The 16,636-nt window shown below is 34.7% G+C and overlaps 1 protein-coding gene across 5 annotated transcripts in view; it reads right to left on the bottom strand.

Annotated features, from left to right (window-relative positions):
• Positions 1 to 5,913: 5,913 nt before the first annotated feature.
• The window catches only part of lhx9.S (LIM homeobox 9 S homeolog), a 37,334-nt gene continuing 26,611 nt past the window's right edge, over positions 5,914 to 16,636 (bottom strand). For 3 of the 5 annotated variants that reach the window (XM_018259656.2, XM_041591358.1, XM_041591359.1), the window contains one exon: positions 12,395 to 13,008. In XM_018259656.2, the coding sequence (XP_018115145.1) occupies positions 12,751 to 13,008 (258 nt within the window). In that variant the 3' untranslated portion in view covers positions 12,395 to 12,750. 5 annotated transcript variants of the gene reach the window in all.

The raw sequence follows: 16,636 nt of genomic DNA, 5'->3' as shown, positions 1-16,636 counted from the left end.
AATGTATTGATAATGGGTTGAGTGCAGAGGACTCTTGTAGTTGACTATATGTATTTTGTGGTCACAGCCTCATTGCACCCCCGCCTAATGGTTTTAAAAAATAGTGGTGAGCACAACTTTCCCTTGTTTGTTATAGTTATACAGGAGCAGTGACCAGCTCCATGTTGTAGCTCCCACCCTTCCCAGCTATAGTCAGGTGATCCCACTGGTGTCTAATAAAAGGGCAGCCAAGTTTGGGAGTTTTACTTTGAAAGCAGCTAGTAAGTTGCAGGTAAAACTTAGTCCCTTTGTAAAATGTATAATTAAGCAATTGAATTCTTAATGAATCAGATGAAAATTAAGCGTAGGACTGGCCAGATATGGGATGAATTTGACATAGTTGGCCAGCTTAAATATATTGCAATATATGGAAAAACAATCCCTGTGTTGTTTAAAGGGTAAGGCATTTTTCAGTAGCAGTATGCACAAAATGTCTCTGTCTTAAATATATTGATAATGGGTTGAGTGCAGAGGACCTCTTGTAGTTGACTGTATATATGTATATATATGTGTATATATGTGTGTATATGTATGTATATAGATATAGATATATATATATATATATGTGTATATATGTGTATATATATATATATATATATATATATATATATATATATATATATATATATATATATATATATATATATATATATATATATATTTATTTGCACCATAAATGGCTGGGAATTAACGTAATTAAATGCATTTATCATATAGTATGTAAAAAATACGAGGCTGGCACATTTAAACTTAAACATAGTTGTCATGTTAAGAGGATCAATGAGCTTCCTCTTGGGTGTAAGATGCATGCCTCATGAAAAAATACTAATTGTAAAGAAAGGATTAACGTAAATTAAATAATTTGTCTTCTTGGAGAACATGAACTTCTTGTCTACCACCAAAATTGTGCATGGGGGTTTATATGTTTGTATATTAAACGTATAACTGTTGTTTTATTTTTTTTATCTTCATTCCTCTAATTTTTCAGAAATATTCTATGACGTTCAATATATTCCCAAATTAAAAAACAAATCTCTTCTGCAACTTCTGGTCTGGAGCCCACAAAGCTGCTTGTTATAAAATACTATAAGAGTTCTCATCTAAATGTGAACACGGTGCTATCTAAATGTGAAAGGTTTTAAGTGCAATGTATCACTTGTAGTGAATTGTATGGTCATTAGATAAGTATACAGGGCTCTAAAGCTGGCCATAGACGCAAAAATTGTACCGTACAAATCTCTGTTTCGTATGATTTTCGGGCTGTGTGTGGAGTCTCCCGACAATTTTTGTGCCATGGTGATTGATCGGACAGGTTAGAAAACTTTTGTCTATCTCTGCACATATTGCCGATCTGATGATATCGGTGGGAATCTGTCACCAGCTTTTGTTGGACATAACTTTCATTCGATTGCTGTCAGACAGAACATAGTCTGATCTGTTATAGTTTTCCTTTAAAGGGGTTGTTTACCTTCAAACCCTTTTTTCAGTTCAGTTGGTTTCAGTTTGTTCACCAGAAATAGACTTTTTCCAATTACTTTCTATTTGTGACGGTTTTTCTAATATTGAAGTTTAAATTTTAATTTTTCACCTTCTAAAGCAGCTTGGAGGGGGTCGCCGACTCTTCAACTGTTTTAAATTGATACATTTAGTTAATGTGTTTATCTTTAGCCCCTGCTGAGCAGAATCCCTGAGTTGCATTAAAGGCAGTTGTTAGAATTGAAACAATAGTTGCTAATATTCCACAGATACTGTTGAGAAATGTATCAACTAAATGCAATGCAGAATCAGGGAAAATTATAAAAAGATGTGGAAAAAACCATGCTGTGGTGTTGACCAGCTGCTACAAACACCCTTCTGCCAGTGCTCGGTCTAAGTCACATTCTGGAGTTGCTGCAAACAATAAAAAGCCAATATGTGTCCACAAAAGAAGAAAGATTGCAAGTGCACGGTTTGCCTTTAAAAATAATTATTACATTTTTTTGTATTACAATTTTTGTTTATGGTGAACAATCTGAACTTAAAACAGTGCATAGAAGGTGAACAACCCCCTTAACCCAGTTGTTTTCAGATTGTTCACCAGAAATAAAGAATTTTTTCATTTGCTTTCTGTCTTTTATTTTTTACAGTTTTCCCAAAATTGAAGTTTAATGTTTAATGTTCCTGTCTCTGGTGTTTGTCTGGCAGCTCAGTAATTCAGGAGCATCTGAACTGTTACAATTTGCTACATTTGGTTGATACAATTAGTTGATACATTTCTCAGCAGCATCTGTGGAATATTAGCAACTATTGTATCAATTCTAACAGATGCCTTTAATGCAACTTAGTGTTTCAGCTCAACAGGAACAAATGTATCAACTAAATGTATCAATTTATAACAGTTAAAGAGGCAGTGACCCCCCAGAGGGGCTTTAGAAGGTGACACTTCAAAAGAAAAACAGTCACAGAAAGTAATAGGAAAAAGTCTTTATTTCTGGTGATCTATCTGAAACCAACTGAACTGAAAACAGTGTGTTTGAAGGTAAACAACCCTTTAAAGCAATGTCAAGTCAAGCAGTGCTAGAGTGAAAAGCAGGGCCAAGGGGGATGCACAATTGCTGGGACCTTCAACTTCAGAATTTCAGAAAAAAGAAATGCTTACCTACATCTTTGTAGCTGTTTCTCAGTCTGAACCAGAAAACGTTAGGCAATTTTTTCACCACCACCAAATAAAAAAGTAAATAATGGTATAATATAGTTTCATTTTTTTATGTATTTTTATGAAAACATAAAATAATTTCTCTTGAGAACTTGGGAATTAAAGTACAAATGATATTGTTTAACAATGTCAGATTAAAAACAATATGGAACACCTACTTAATGGTATTAATTATGAAACTGAGCAGTGATAATATATAAAAAGTTGAAAAGCGAGAACATTTTCTAGGGGCTAGGATTGAGTTTAATTATTTTTTCATTACTGTTCTCTAGCAATTTAAAGACAGTAATACGTCTGTTTTTTACCTGAATGTTGCAAAGTTCTTTTAAAAATGTTTCACTTTTTTGCCTTCTTATGAGGATTTGAGCAGGAACTTGGGGGCAGATTTACTAAAGGGCGAAGTGACTACAGTTAGTGAACATTCGCCAGCGTGACGTCATTTCGTTACTTTGCCGATTTACTAACGGGTGCAGGCGTAACTTCGCTAGCGAAGGAGATAGACTCTAGCGGTAATTTTCTCCCTTATGCCTGGCGAAGTTGCACTCTGGTGAAGGGACGTAACTATGCAAATTCACTAAGATGCAGATTTTACTAATTGTTACCTCTTGCGCCAGACTTGCCTTCGCCACTTTCTAAGTCCCAAAAAACGGTGGTGAGTTTTCATTTTTCAGGGTGATAGGCTGCAAAAGATTGTAAATCTTCCCCCCTAAATTTTCTAACATATGGCACATAAACTATACACTGGGCTCATGTGTAGGGCAATATAACAACTCTTTTTTATTTTATTAAGGTTTCCCTGGGCTTTTGTAGTGTATTGGCTGCAACATATACGTCCATTCAACTTTAACTTCCCGCTGTATGCAAATTAGCCAGCACTAGTGCAACTTCGCTTCACTTGCCTCAGTAATGCTAGCACTACTTAAAGGGGAAGGAAACCTAGTTGGCGCAAAAACCCTCCCCCCCTCCCGTGTGTTGCCCACCCTCCCTCCTCCCCCCTGGCCTACCCGTCCCGCTGGGCAAATGCCCCTAACTTGTTACTTACCCTTCTGCGCAGGTCCAGTCCAGGGAGTTCAAAGACGATCTTCTTCCTGCTTTGACCGGCGCATGCGCAGTAGGAGCATTTCGCCGGTACGATCTACTGCGCATGCGCCAAAAGTACATTGTGACTTTTGGCGCATGCGCAGTAGATCCGTACCAGCGAAATGCTCCTACTGCGCATGCGCCAAAACGCCGTTCGAAGCAGGAAGAAGATCGCGTGGAAGAAGATGTCGTCTGTGAACTCCCTGGACTGGACCTGCCAGGGGGGAGGAGGGAGGGTGGGCAACACACGGGAGGGGGGCAGGGTTTTTGTGCCAACTAGGTTTCCATCCCCTTTAACCAGCACCCTGGACGCAACTTCGGATTTTAGTTAATTAGCGTTACCCTGGCGAATTTACGCCTGGTGACGTGTTTTGCGATGTGAACAATGCGGACGCTAGCGCAAATTCTGCCCCTTAGACTCTGGGATGGAAGTGGATTTGATATACTTAGACTTTGCTACCACATAGAAGGCTACTGATTACATTATGGAATATTGGCCTGGAACATAATGTTTGTACTTGAATGGAGAATAGATTACAAAAAGTGGTGGCAAATTAAACATTTTCTAATTGAACCAATGATAGTGGAGTGGCACAGGGGTCTGTCCCTGGCCTAGACCTGGAGAAGACCAGAAAAAGTACTATCTCTATTTTTGCTGATTATGCTTAATTCGCAAAAATCGGCCATGAAAAATTTTGCCTAAACAAAAAAAGTTGCCATAAGAAAAAACACCCATTGACTTTAATGCATTTCAAGTGAATTCTTTTTTTAAAGGAATAGTTCAGTGTGAAAATAAAAACTGTGTAAATAGGCTGTGCAAAATTAAAAATGTTTCTAATATAGTTAGTTAGCCAAAAATGTAATATATAAAGGCTGGAGTGAACAGATGTCTAATAAAACAGCCAGAATCCAACTTCCTGCTTTTCAGCTCTATAACTCTGAGTTAGTCAGCGACTTGAAGGGGGGCCACATGGTACATTTCTGTTCAGTGAGTTTGTAATTGATCCTCCGCATTCAGCTCAGATTCAAAAGCAACAGATATGACCCATGTGCCCCCCCCCTCAAGTCACTGATTGGTCACTGCCTGGTAACCAGGGTAACCAGTCAGCGTAAACCAAGAGAGCTGAAAAGCAGGAATTAGTGTTCTGGCTGACATGTTATACATCAAATCACTCCAGCCTTTATACAATACATTTATGGCTAACTAACTACCGTATATTAGAAACATGTTTTATTTTGCACAGCCTATCTATTTACACAGTTTTTACACTGAACAATTCCTTTAAGCCCATTGACTTCAATGTGTTTTGCACATTTCTTTCTCTGAATCATGATTTTTACAGTGGAACGGCCCAGATTTGCTCATCACTAGTCTGTATAAGTATGTGTATATATGTGCACTGAGGGTTGTTTGGAGGAGTTGAACCAGTGGGTTTTGGTCTTTTTTTCAACCCAACTTAACTGTTCGTGCCTCTTTCCTTTTGTCTTTTATTTTGGGATTTTATAATTATTTTTACTTTACATGTTTTCTTAGTAAATGTACATCTTAAGTTTATAAATATTCCTTCTACTAACGCTATTACTCCACTCATTTACTTTTGGTGGTGCGTTGTTTTCTTAATATTTCCTAATTCCCTCATTTTTTTTTTTCATGTTCATTTTCATGTACAACATAAGACACCAAACCACTAACTGCTGGTGATTTGTTCTTAGCTATTTTAACAAATGAATTTGTTTCATTTAGCCTTAATGACATCCTCCTCAAATCAGCGATCTCTAGTCACCAAAGAACATTGGTTGGATGCTGGGATTTGAAATTAAGCAATAGTTATATAGGTGGGTTAAAGATCGAATTAAATAATGCTGACATAAATAATACAGAAAATTAAAACAAAAAAATGTTAGAACAGCTTTCCCTGGATTTCTGATATAAATTACATGCATTTTGATCAGCCACATAAAGGAAAAACCCCTTCAGATTCATTTGTGAATGTAACATACCCTTTAATACATTAGCATTATATAATTTAACAACTGTGTCCTTTTTTTTATTCTTTCATTTATAATGCTTCGTTTAGATCGAGCTTTAGAATCATGTATTATGTCTACATCAGATGATGTATTTATTCATGAAAACTGTATTTTACAGAAAACATCATTGTAAGTTAGGGATTCACACATACAGAGAAAAAGAAAGCATAAGATGTCATGCAGATTTTAATTCTCCTTTATAGTTTTGTCCCATGCAGTCCGCTTTTATTTTTGTTTATATTGCATCTATGCTTTGGTGTAATAATATTCCTACTCAGAATGCCCAAATGACATTTTTTCCTAAGAGCAGGATCCCCACTGCTGCAGCTGGAGTAATTGCACAAAACTCGGCCACATTTAAGCTCCATGTGAAGACCATAAAAAGAAATAGAGTATTCTGCACATTCTGCACTCCGGTAATGTAAAGGCTCAAACAAATGACTAGGTCTGTATTTCCGAGGTCCATTCTATGGACAATTCACATTATGTTGAATAATATAATAGCGACAACAGTGTATGTTTTCTCCTTGTGTAAGCATTTACATATTTTTATATAATTTAGAGATGTAAAGTTAATTTGCTACACACAAGAATTAGGTCTACAAGACCACAGTCATTTTGTTATTGTGTCGGATTATAATTCAGTCTATTTCTGCTACATGGAACAGAACCTATAAGTAAAACAATAACTTTAAATAAACAGGCACAAATAGAGTGGGATTTCACATTTGTGAAGAATACACTTTTGCAATTTCACATTTGTGAAGAATACATTTTTGCAAGCGTGGTTGTAGAGTGCTATTTTTACATTTAAATTAATCTTCAGTTGTGCTTGAGTCTAAACAAAATTTTGATAAATTCTGCATCAAAACTGTATAAGGTTTATTAATGCCAGGTTGCTCCATGATATATACACATTTTTTGCGGGCAAAAAAAAAATCACACAGTTTTGTATCATTTTATCAACAAATCCGAAGCATTCATATGAAAATGGCGTTAAAACTGTAATAGCTTAACATCCTTCCCTCATTTTATCAGGGTACAATGTTAGAACTCCTATCATACATACAAAAAAGCATGTGCTTGAACATTCCAAAAAATGACATAGAAGTTCTTTTTTATATATATAGATTTAAATTTTTAAAATTTTTGGCTAATTTTTTGTCTTTGTCTTCACTGCAGTAGACTTCCCGATCAAACTTTTCCCCTTCTTTAAATACTTTAGGGAATTTTCAAACGCCGGGTTGTATGGCTGTTAAACCCCGAACATTGTTCTCCCTGAAAAAAATCATAGCAAAAAAATGTATTAAACTACAGAGCAACCTGGCACTAATGGGCTTACATTTAATTCTCATTTGCTTTAATAATTAGGTTACCACCATTCTAATGCTGTGGTTATTTATGAACATGGAGCAATATGTATCAAGCCGATGCCATTAGCCGAAAATGCACTGTATGTATTCACCTATTCGTTTCATTGTTATATTTTAAAAACGTTTGGAGTTTCCCCCTTCTCTGCATAAATCTCTCAGTCACGTGGTTGTAATAAATTACCATTTTATATCAAGAATACAAATCAAAAGGAGATTAAGCCAACAAAAAGAAAAAATAAATTATTTTTCCATGTATATACATAAAGAATCTTTCCTTCTCTTTGGCTTCCCACAGCTCATCTAGTAAATGTGCTTCTCTTCTACCTGCATTACTTGATACATGTCTCCCCATATATTTCATACAATAACTAATAAATGTAACCAGATTTAGAAACACTGTAAAAATTGATTTGTGTATGATTTATAAAAATATTTTAAAAAGCAATGTGCAACATTATCTAAAAATAAAACTCCACTGACTTAAAATCGTTTATTCACACAAATTTAATCAGAATAATTCACAAAGGTTTGGTCCATAAATATTCAAAGGAAATTGCTCTATACAATGCATTTCTCAGTAAACAAAAACAAAAAGAAAAAAAACATGGACAATTTTGCTCTACCACAAACTGTACTTAAACACTTATAAGTATAATAGATTTTTTTGTTAACCAGACTGTCTGGCTGCATTAAATACCTGTATTATCTAACAGGACACATCCTTGAAAAGCATGGTTTTATTTTTTAATCCAGAAAGAAAGAAATAAACAGTACAAAACGATTGAATTGTTAAAGGGATACAAACAGTGAATGACACACGTTAATCCTGATTTTCACAGAAGTACTAGGAAGTACAGTAAGGCACTTGTAAAAGTGAGCTGTAACCCCAGAGGAGTCTTATTCAACTTTATAAAGGCAAAATTTACAGTTTGTGAAGCAATGCGTAGGTTAAAAAAATACTTATATATATTATGGTCTACCAGTGAATTGATATGTAAACAAAAATCTTGGAGTTTTAATGCTCATTGAACCACAGAAACAAACAAGGATACTGAGGTGTACAAAGAACACCTTACAAGATCTTAATTTTTACAAGGGGGGAAATCTCACTCTCTCTGCAGCTTAAGCATATTTAATGTGAATGTTTTTTAGTGAAACTAAAGGTTTCCATGGCATATATGAAATGTTACTCAAAATAGTAGTTTCAAAACAAGCCAAGCCAAATTCTGTCAAAACAAAACTCGTTCTGATACAAAAGAGTCGGTTAACATTTGCTGTTTTACAAGATTTTGCTTTTTCCACAGAGATGACAATTTCATATCTTTTCAATCATTTAAAATGCAAATCTACAATTACTTCCCAGTGCACCCTGCCACTTTTGATTAATATAAACTATATTTTCAAGAGCCTATGTTTTCTAATAACCCTGAGAAAAGAATGTCTGAAAAAAATGTCTAAAGTTATGTTTAGGTCTAAGGAACAGTGTGATCATGTATATCTGATCAATTGCTGTACAAATCTCACATCTGATTCGGAGTACTACAACTGGTAAATAAATGGGCATATATTTAATGGGCATATTGCTCATACTCTATCCATATCACTGTGTAAAAAGTCTAATATTTTTACTTGCTAAAGGAGGTTTGTGAAATCCAATTAAATTATGGAAAGAATCCCACTTTTTATAATTAAAGGGATCCTGTCATCAGAAAACATGTTTTTTTGAAAAGGCATCAGTTAATAGTACTACTCCAGCAGACTTCTGCACTGAAATCCATTTCTCAAAAGAGCAAACAGATTTTTTTATATTCAATTTTGAAATCTGACATGGGGCTAGACATTTTGTCAATTTCCCAGCTGCCCCTGGTCATGTGACTTGTGCCTGCACTTTAGGAGAGAAATGCTTTCTGGCAGGCTGCTGTTTTCCTTCTCAATGTAACTGAATGTGTCTCAGTGGGACATGGGATTTTACTATTGAGTGCTGTTTTTAGATCTACCAGGCAGCTGTTATCTTGTGTTAGGGAGCTGCTATCTGGTTACCTTCCCATTGTTCTTTTGTTTGGATGCTGGGGGGAAAGGAAGGGGGTGATATCACTCTAACTTGCAGTACAGCAGTAAAGAGTGATTGAAGTTTATCAGAGCACAAGTCACATTACTTGGGGCAGCTGGGAAATTGACAATATGTCTAGCCCCATGTCAGATTTCAAAATTGAATATAAAAAATCTGTTTGCTTTTTTGAGAAATGGATTTCAGTTCCTAATTCTGCTGGAGCAGCACTATTAACTGATTTATTTTGAAAAAAAAATTTTTTTCCCATGACAGTATCCCTTTAAAAATAGCTGTTTGTATTGAAAAAGAGATAAAACCAATGCAAGGTCAACATACATTATAAAGAAAGTTTTATACATGGAAGTATTTGAAGGCATTTTTAGGAAATGTGTTTCCTCTGGAATCAAATACCTATAATTACTTTAGTGTGGCTTTTTAATGTCTATTTTTTTATTGTGCTTTGCCTTGTCTTTTGTTAAACCACCAAATGATTGTAGTAGCTCCAAGAGGGTTGAAAAAAAGTTTAAATATATATTATTTATACATATGTTTTGGGAACCTGGTGCATGAGAACAAAGTGGGGTGAATAAATTAATTGGGATTTAGCATAGATATATCAGGCAGACTACGTATTTAATATTATGTTCTATATTAAGGCCTGGTTTTAAAAATTCAGCCGTTAACTACTGACTTATGATTTGTAACAGCAGCTGCATGGGATTGTATGATACAATTCGTTAAAAAAACAAAAACAATGGTTGCCTAATAAAGATTGATGTTATAATGTGTTCATTTCAGAAATCAACCTATTGGCTAACTTTGAGCAGAACGGTCCATCATATGTTCATTATCAAGATTTATCAAGGGTCAAATTTCGAAGTAAAAAATACTTTGAAATTCGACCATCGAATTAAAATACTTCGACTTAGAATATCGAAGTCAAGGATTTTTTTACCGAATTTGGCAATCGACCGATCGAAGTAAAGCCTAATCGAACGATTTCAGCGATCGATCAAAGGATTTTCCTTCGACCTCTAAAGAGTTAGAAAACTGCTCTAGAAGGTCCCCATAGGCTAACATAGCACTTCGGCAGGTTTCAATATGGCAAAGTATTGAAGTCTTTTTAAAGAGACCATACTTAGATTATCGAATGGTCGAATATTCGAACGATTTTTACTTCGAGTCGAATTAAATTTGAAGTCGTAGTATCCTATTCGATGGTCGAAGCATCCAAAAAATTACTTCTAATTTTTTTACTTCGAAAATTCCCTTGAATTCACTTCGACCCTTGATAAATCTGCCCCTTAAAGTTAATCATATGTTTAAGTGTTTTATACAGTGCAGCATGAATGAAAACTTTTAGCAATTTGTATATAAATCCCTCAACACAAACCACTACAGCGTTGTGCAAAAACATTACTCTGTCAAACAGGATGCGGGTTGAAAGCAATGGAACACAATAGTTTTTTTATATGAATAAATGAACATTCACCAATGTCAAAGCCATTTGCCTTATATTCAGATAAAATATGCTGTATAAAGCAAAAATATATCCCAATCCACGGGCCTGTGATGAATAATCTCATTGATTTTACAGCTTGATTTTAATAGTTATAAAAATACCCAATCCATCATAATATTTTGTTGTATCCTTGATGAAATATTGTTTATAATGCACTAGCTCTCCAATTAAAATGAGTTCCATGTTCCTACAAGATTGTGGGCCTTAAAATAAAACATATCGGTATTAGGTAGAAATGAGACTGTAAGTTAAAATAATGTTCAATGGGAGCATTTTATAAACTAAGCATATTTAGAAATTGTCTTATTTACTGCCTTATTAGAACTGTCAGTTGTCTACACAGCTAGAGTACAAAACGGCTAGCCTCTTTACTGAAAAAATAAGTTATTGTAACCACTTAAAAAAAGAGTTTCGGATTCTTAAAAAGCTTTTGCATTTATTTTAAGTATGTGTGCACTTTGTTCTGAAAAACTGTACATATTTCACAAGATACAACAAAAAAAAAAACACACGAAAAAAAATTAACATTCTGCTTTTTCTGGGTCTTTTAAGCACCCAACTTGAAAAAGTAAACACTGCTCATTTGCACATAAGATATTGATTTTTTTATACAAAAGTAACAAAAATATTATATATTAGAAATATTTAATGTTTGTCTGGTACAATCTGTCCAATAACAAAAAAAAATCTATGGAAATAAACTCACTGTTCACAAAACATTTTTACAAAATCGTATATTGCTTATTTCCATTTCACCTGAAAAACTAAAGGTTACAATTGCTTAAAATTAAAATGCCATAAATATACATCCAATTTTTATTTTTAAAAATATACTTAATATTAAAAATATTAAGTCTGTCTGCTTCTAAACTGTATGGAAAAATATGGTGTGACTTAACTCAATTGCTTGGTAAATTATTGATATGCTGGGGGGTTTCCAGAATTATTTTGACTTGGCCAGGTAGTTCATACATAGTATATATAGTAGATTATTGTTTAAGACTGAAATAATATAAATTTAATTTTATTAAGAAGACTTTTTATTTTTGCTCATTTATTTTTCAAGATTATGGAAATAAGTAATATACAATTGTTTGGAGGCACTTTTAAGGATGTTTGAATTGGAATTTAACCCTTACCTCATTTGATTGTTTTCAACATAAAACTAAAAAATGACACTGATAACTTGTGTCATTAATTTACATATTATTTTGTGCATCCAGTCAGTGCCCCATTGATTGAAGTCAGAGCTAAATCTAGAGAACGGGACTTTCTGCAGAAACGTCAAAGGACATTTAATATAATTTTTGAGTAAACAGGCTCAATGGAGGAAGTAAGAGATAAGTCTAACATTTGTGAAAGAATTGTGCAACAAAACTGTTTTTCGTTTCCTAGGGATTAGGAAGTCAGTTTTGGGCAAATTCTAATGAAAGGGGGCAATTTACTAAAATAATTATTTTTGTTCCTGAAAAGTATAGTGAGATGGACTTGGAGCTAGCTAGATGGACATAGGAAATGAAAATCCATGAATGTTGTGGCAGTTCACAGTGAGAGAGACTGAGAAAAGTCAAATGTAAGTGAATATCCCTTGCACTAACATTGAAATAAGGGTAGTATATTTCAGAAATAGGTTATATGAAAGATTTTACACAAAGGTTTTTGAGGGATTGTCAGTATCTTGCACCTTTCTATGCTCTGCCCTTCTAGATATATACCTTCCCAATTCAGAGAGTTCATGTTACCACCTTCATCATGCAGACATTCAAATTTTCTGTGAAAATTAACACAACAGAAGCCTATCTTCTGTATTTGCTTCACTGAGTGTCTACCATAAATTTCTTCTTTCTTCCAAAATATTTTGAAGTGTATTTCAATGGATGGTAGAAAAAATAATAATAAAAATTATGCAGTCTTGTGGAAATATTCATAGAGGGCAACAAGTGTAGAGATGCAGCAGATGTTAAAAAAGGTTGGTTAGTGTTGTTTGAGAAGGGCTCCCGGACTCATGGGTGTCCATATTTGGGGTTACAGTTCCCCCGACATTGAGAGAGGGGCTGGTGAGGTCTGATAATGTGGACGTGGCATCGGTTGGCGTTAGTGCAGCACTCTCTGCAGATGCTGGAGCGCTGAGAGAGGGACCGTCAACTTTATCGCCTCCCCCATTCTCCTGACGTAAAAGATTTCTTCTGAATTTCGCTCGTGCGTTTTGAAACCAAACCTGCAAACCAATCCCAGGGCATTCCTTTACCAATTATTATTTTATATATTTGTTGCGTTATTTTGCTGGCTTCCTAACTTGTATGTCCCTACGTTTTTCTTAAATGGAAGCTTAATACAAAAGACAATAACTGCCTCATATCTTTAAAGGAGACATATAGCATCTTTCAAAACCACATAGTCCATAATAAATACATCATATATGGCACCTGATTTAAGGTTTGGCTTAATTTGATCATTACCTCTAACATTTAAAAGTTTTGGAAAGCTCCATATATCTTTTCTGGAGCCTGCCTGTGGTGTACATTAGTGGTGGCAGTGTCTTAAAGGAATTGTTCAGTGTAAAAATAACAACTGGGTAAACAGGCTGTGCAAAATTAAAAATATTATATTTCTAATATAGTTAGTTAGCCAAAAATGTAATCTATAAAAGGCTGGTGTGACTGGATGTAACACAACAGCCAGAACACTACTTCCTGCTTTGCAGCTCTCTTGGTTTCCACCACGCAGTAACCAATCAGAGACGTGAGTGGGGCCACATGGGTCATAACTGTTGCTTTTGAATCTGCGCTGCATGCTGACGATCGATTGCAAACTCACTAAACAGTTATGTCTCATGTGGCCCCCCTTCAAGTCACTGACTAACTCAGAGTTAGAGAGCTGAAAAGCAGGAAGTAGTGTTCTGTTATCTTAGGCACTCCAGTCTTTATAGATTCAATTTTTGCCTAACTAACTATATTAGAAATATTTTTCATTTTGCACATACTATCTATTTACCCAGTTTGTATTTTTACACTGAACTGTTCCATTAAAACTATTAAATCTGGGTAGCCAATCACATTTCTTCCCTCCCCTATCAGGTATGCAAGGCCAATAGCTGTTTGGCCAAAAGTCAGCAATTGGTTGGCATTATACAGTGCAAATCGGTGAGCAGTGACAGCAGCTCTTCTGAACAGCTCTGCAAAATATCTTTAGGCAGCGGAATGACAGGCACTTTTCTTCTGTTTTAGAGGCACATAATGCAATAGAAAATACACTATATGTCACCTTTAATTAACTTATATATTGTTTACTTGAGAAGCCCTAATATCTTGTCTTTATCAGAAAAACACAATCATATTTAGATGTAGAAATATGAAATAATGCAACATTGCTTTTTCTCAGTAAAGGAATACATTAGCAAAAGTATAATGAACCACATAGTGAGACTGGCTCAACCTTAAAGCATTTTACTCACAATTAGAACAATCCTTAATCTGTAGAATATATACAAAAATTAATAATAATGTGAATGTTAAGCCAGAGAATGTCAAATTTACAATCACTGCTCATTAGCTGTTATGAAATATACTTCCCTGCAGCCTTAAGTGGATATGTCTTTGGCTACAATGGTTGGCAAAATGAGCTCAAATAAATTGTGGATTGCACAGAAAATTTTGATTAAGCACAAAGGATTCAGCACTTGCTCTGATCAACCCCTCTGCTCACGTTTTACACATAGGTTATGAGAAGTGTGTGCAAAGATCATGTGCACAGTGACTTCAGGAAAGGTATGAAAACCTTAAAACATTAACTGTAGAGTTGTTAGTTTGACATCATTAGCTTAGCCTCCACATCACCCATAAAAATGTAAACGCATACATAAAACATAGACAAAGATGGGGAAAATGTTAAAATCTTGGTGCATTAAGAAAACCATTTATTATAACCATTTATATTATTATATAAAAAACACCTTATAGAATAAATAAACTTTTCATTAGGATGGGCTATATTTCTATAAAAAGCCTGGTATTGGTGAGGCATTACTGCCAAATTGAAAATGTTGACATTTTTTAGTTTCACAGATGTCCCAAATCATCCAGTAAATAAGGTAGAACAAATAAGGGGTCATTTATGGCATCCAAGGAAGAATGCAAAGTACAAAAATGTACACTTTAGTTTGAAAATTAGCCCCAAATTGTTATAATTACAAACTATAGGAGCCCTGGTTCAAATTTTTTATTTGTTTATCAATTGTTTATTTTATTTAAGTTTTAAATATGTTCATTAAACACTTTTTTAAAATTCAGATAATTTTATTAGCTCCTCTCTTAACCTGAGGAAAGCTGCTGTTGGATCAGAGGTTTAGTGGCCTCTCCAGAATCCTGTAAGTAGATCTTATTATCGAGGGTGTTTTTTTAACAAAAAGAAATGATTATACAATGTCTGTGGTCCTTTTATTTTGCAGTTATATCCCAGAAAAGCTCTTGATCTGTATGTATGCATGAGTGTATCTAAGAACGATTTGGCTATCCATCTTTTCAGCTTCCATTCTTTCACCCAACACCTTTATAATTGATTGTGTTTGACTTTCCAGTCCATTGAATACATGGCAGTTTTAGTAAACCTTCTTTGATAGACTACATGTTCTACCTGCTTACTTGACAATATGAATCATTTGAAAACCAAAAAACTGAGAACCAAACGTAAACCATGAGGAGCACCATATATATATTTGTCTTTGTGATGTCATTTTCTTTGTGTTCTCGATTTCTGAAATTCTCATGAACAAAAAACTTAGATAATATCATTGGAAAAGCCACCACTCCTAATACGCCTGATGGGATATTGTTAGTAGCAACCCAATGGCTTTGTTGCTTGCCCATTCCCTGTCTTCATTAAGCCATACCATAATGCATAGCATGCATGAAGATGTATCCCAAACTAGTACAATCTTCTTGTAATTTGTTTTAATTTCAGATTGGCAGTGCCTCAGAAAACCAAGACATATCAAGGATTTCCAGTTAATACTAATTAATAATTACCAAAAGAAAGAGAGGTCAATTTGTGCTTAGGGAAGTTGCCATTTGTATGGTGAAACCAACAACATTTTCCAACCAATGCATGAGAATACAGTGTAATGTTCCAATTGGATTTTATTATTGACCATTTTTTATCCTACGAGTAGCACTGTATATCTAATAGTGCAGCTACATAACATTTCAAAAAAGAAAAATGTGAGTGTCCCCAAAAATAATGACCTAACGCGTTTCGTACCTGCTGGGGCACTTACTCAACCTATGAGTAAGTGCCCCAGCAGGCATGAAATGCGTTAGGTCTTGCTCTGATGTCCTAATACATTTTTCATTTTTTTTAATTGATTGATTCATTATTTTGGGGGACACTCACATTTTTATTTTTTTTTTTTGAAATGTTGACTTGGATTTACACCCTAAGACTGGGGTGAATTGTGAGTATATTCCCCATGATTAACTTTAATAATATTTGATTATGAATTATTAATTAGTTTTGTAGTAGTACCCATATAGATTTTTTGGCACCAACATAAACCATATTATTACAGCTACATAACATCCCTAGTTCATCGTATAACATCCCAGTGATGACCAAATGAAATAAGAGAACTTGTCTTCTATTAAGAGAGACTGTTATTCAGTTAGGGTTATCGATTGAGTAACCATCATAGCCAGACTGGAGACTTTCTTGGGTAATATAAATGCAACAACAGTTTCCTACAGGGAGGTACTGAGGTGCTCAATGGAGATTGCTGAATGCATCAGTCCTCAGTGGAACTTGCTAGATACTGTGGACATGCTTCTATCCTCCTATGACACTGAGGAAAGGCT

The sequence above is a fragment of the Xenopus laevis genome, chromosome 4S (assembly GCF_017654675.1).
Source record: "Xenopus laevis strain J_2021 chromosome 4S, Xenopus_laevis_v10.1, whole genome shotgun sequence".
Lineage (NCBI taxonomy): Eukaryota > Metazoa > Chordata > Amphibia > Anura > Pipidae > Xenopus > Xenopus laevis.
The sequence above is the reverse complement of the archived record's forward strand: the minus strand, read 5'-3'. Positions and strand labels throughout refer to the sequence as shown.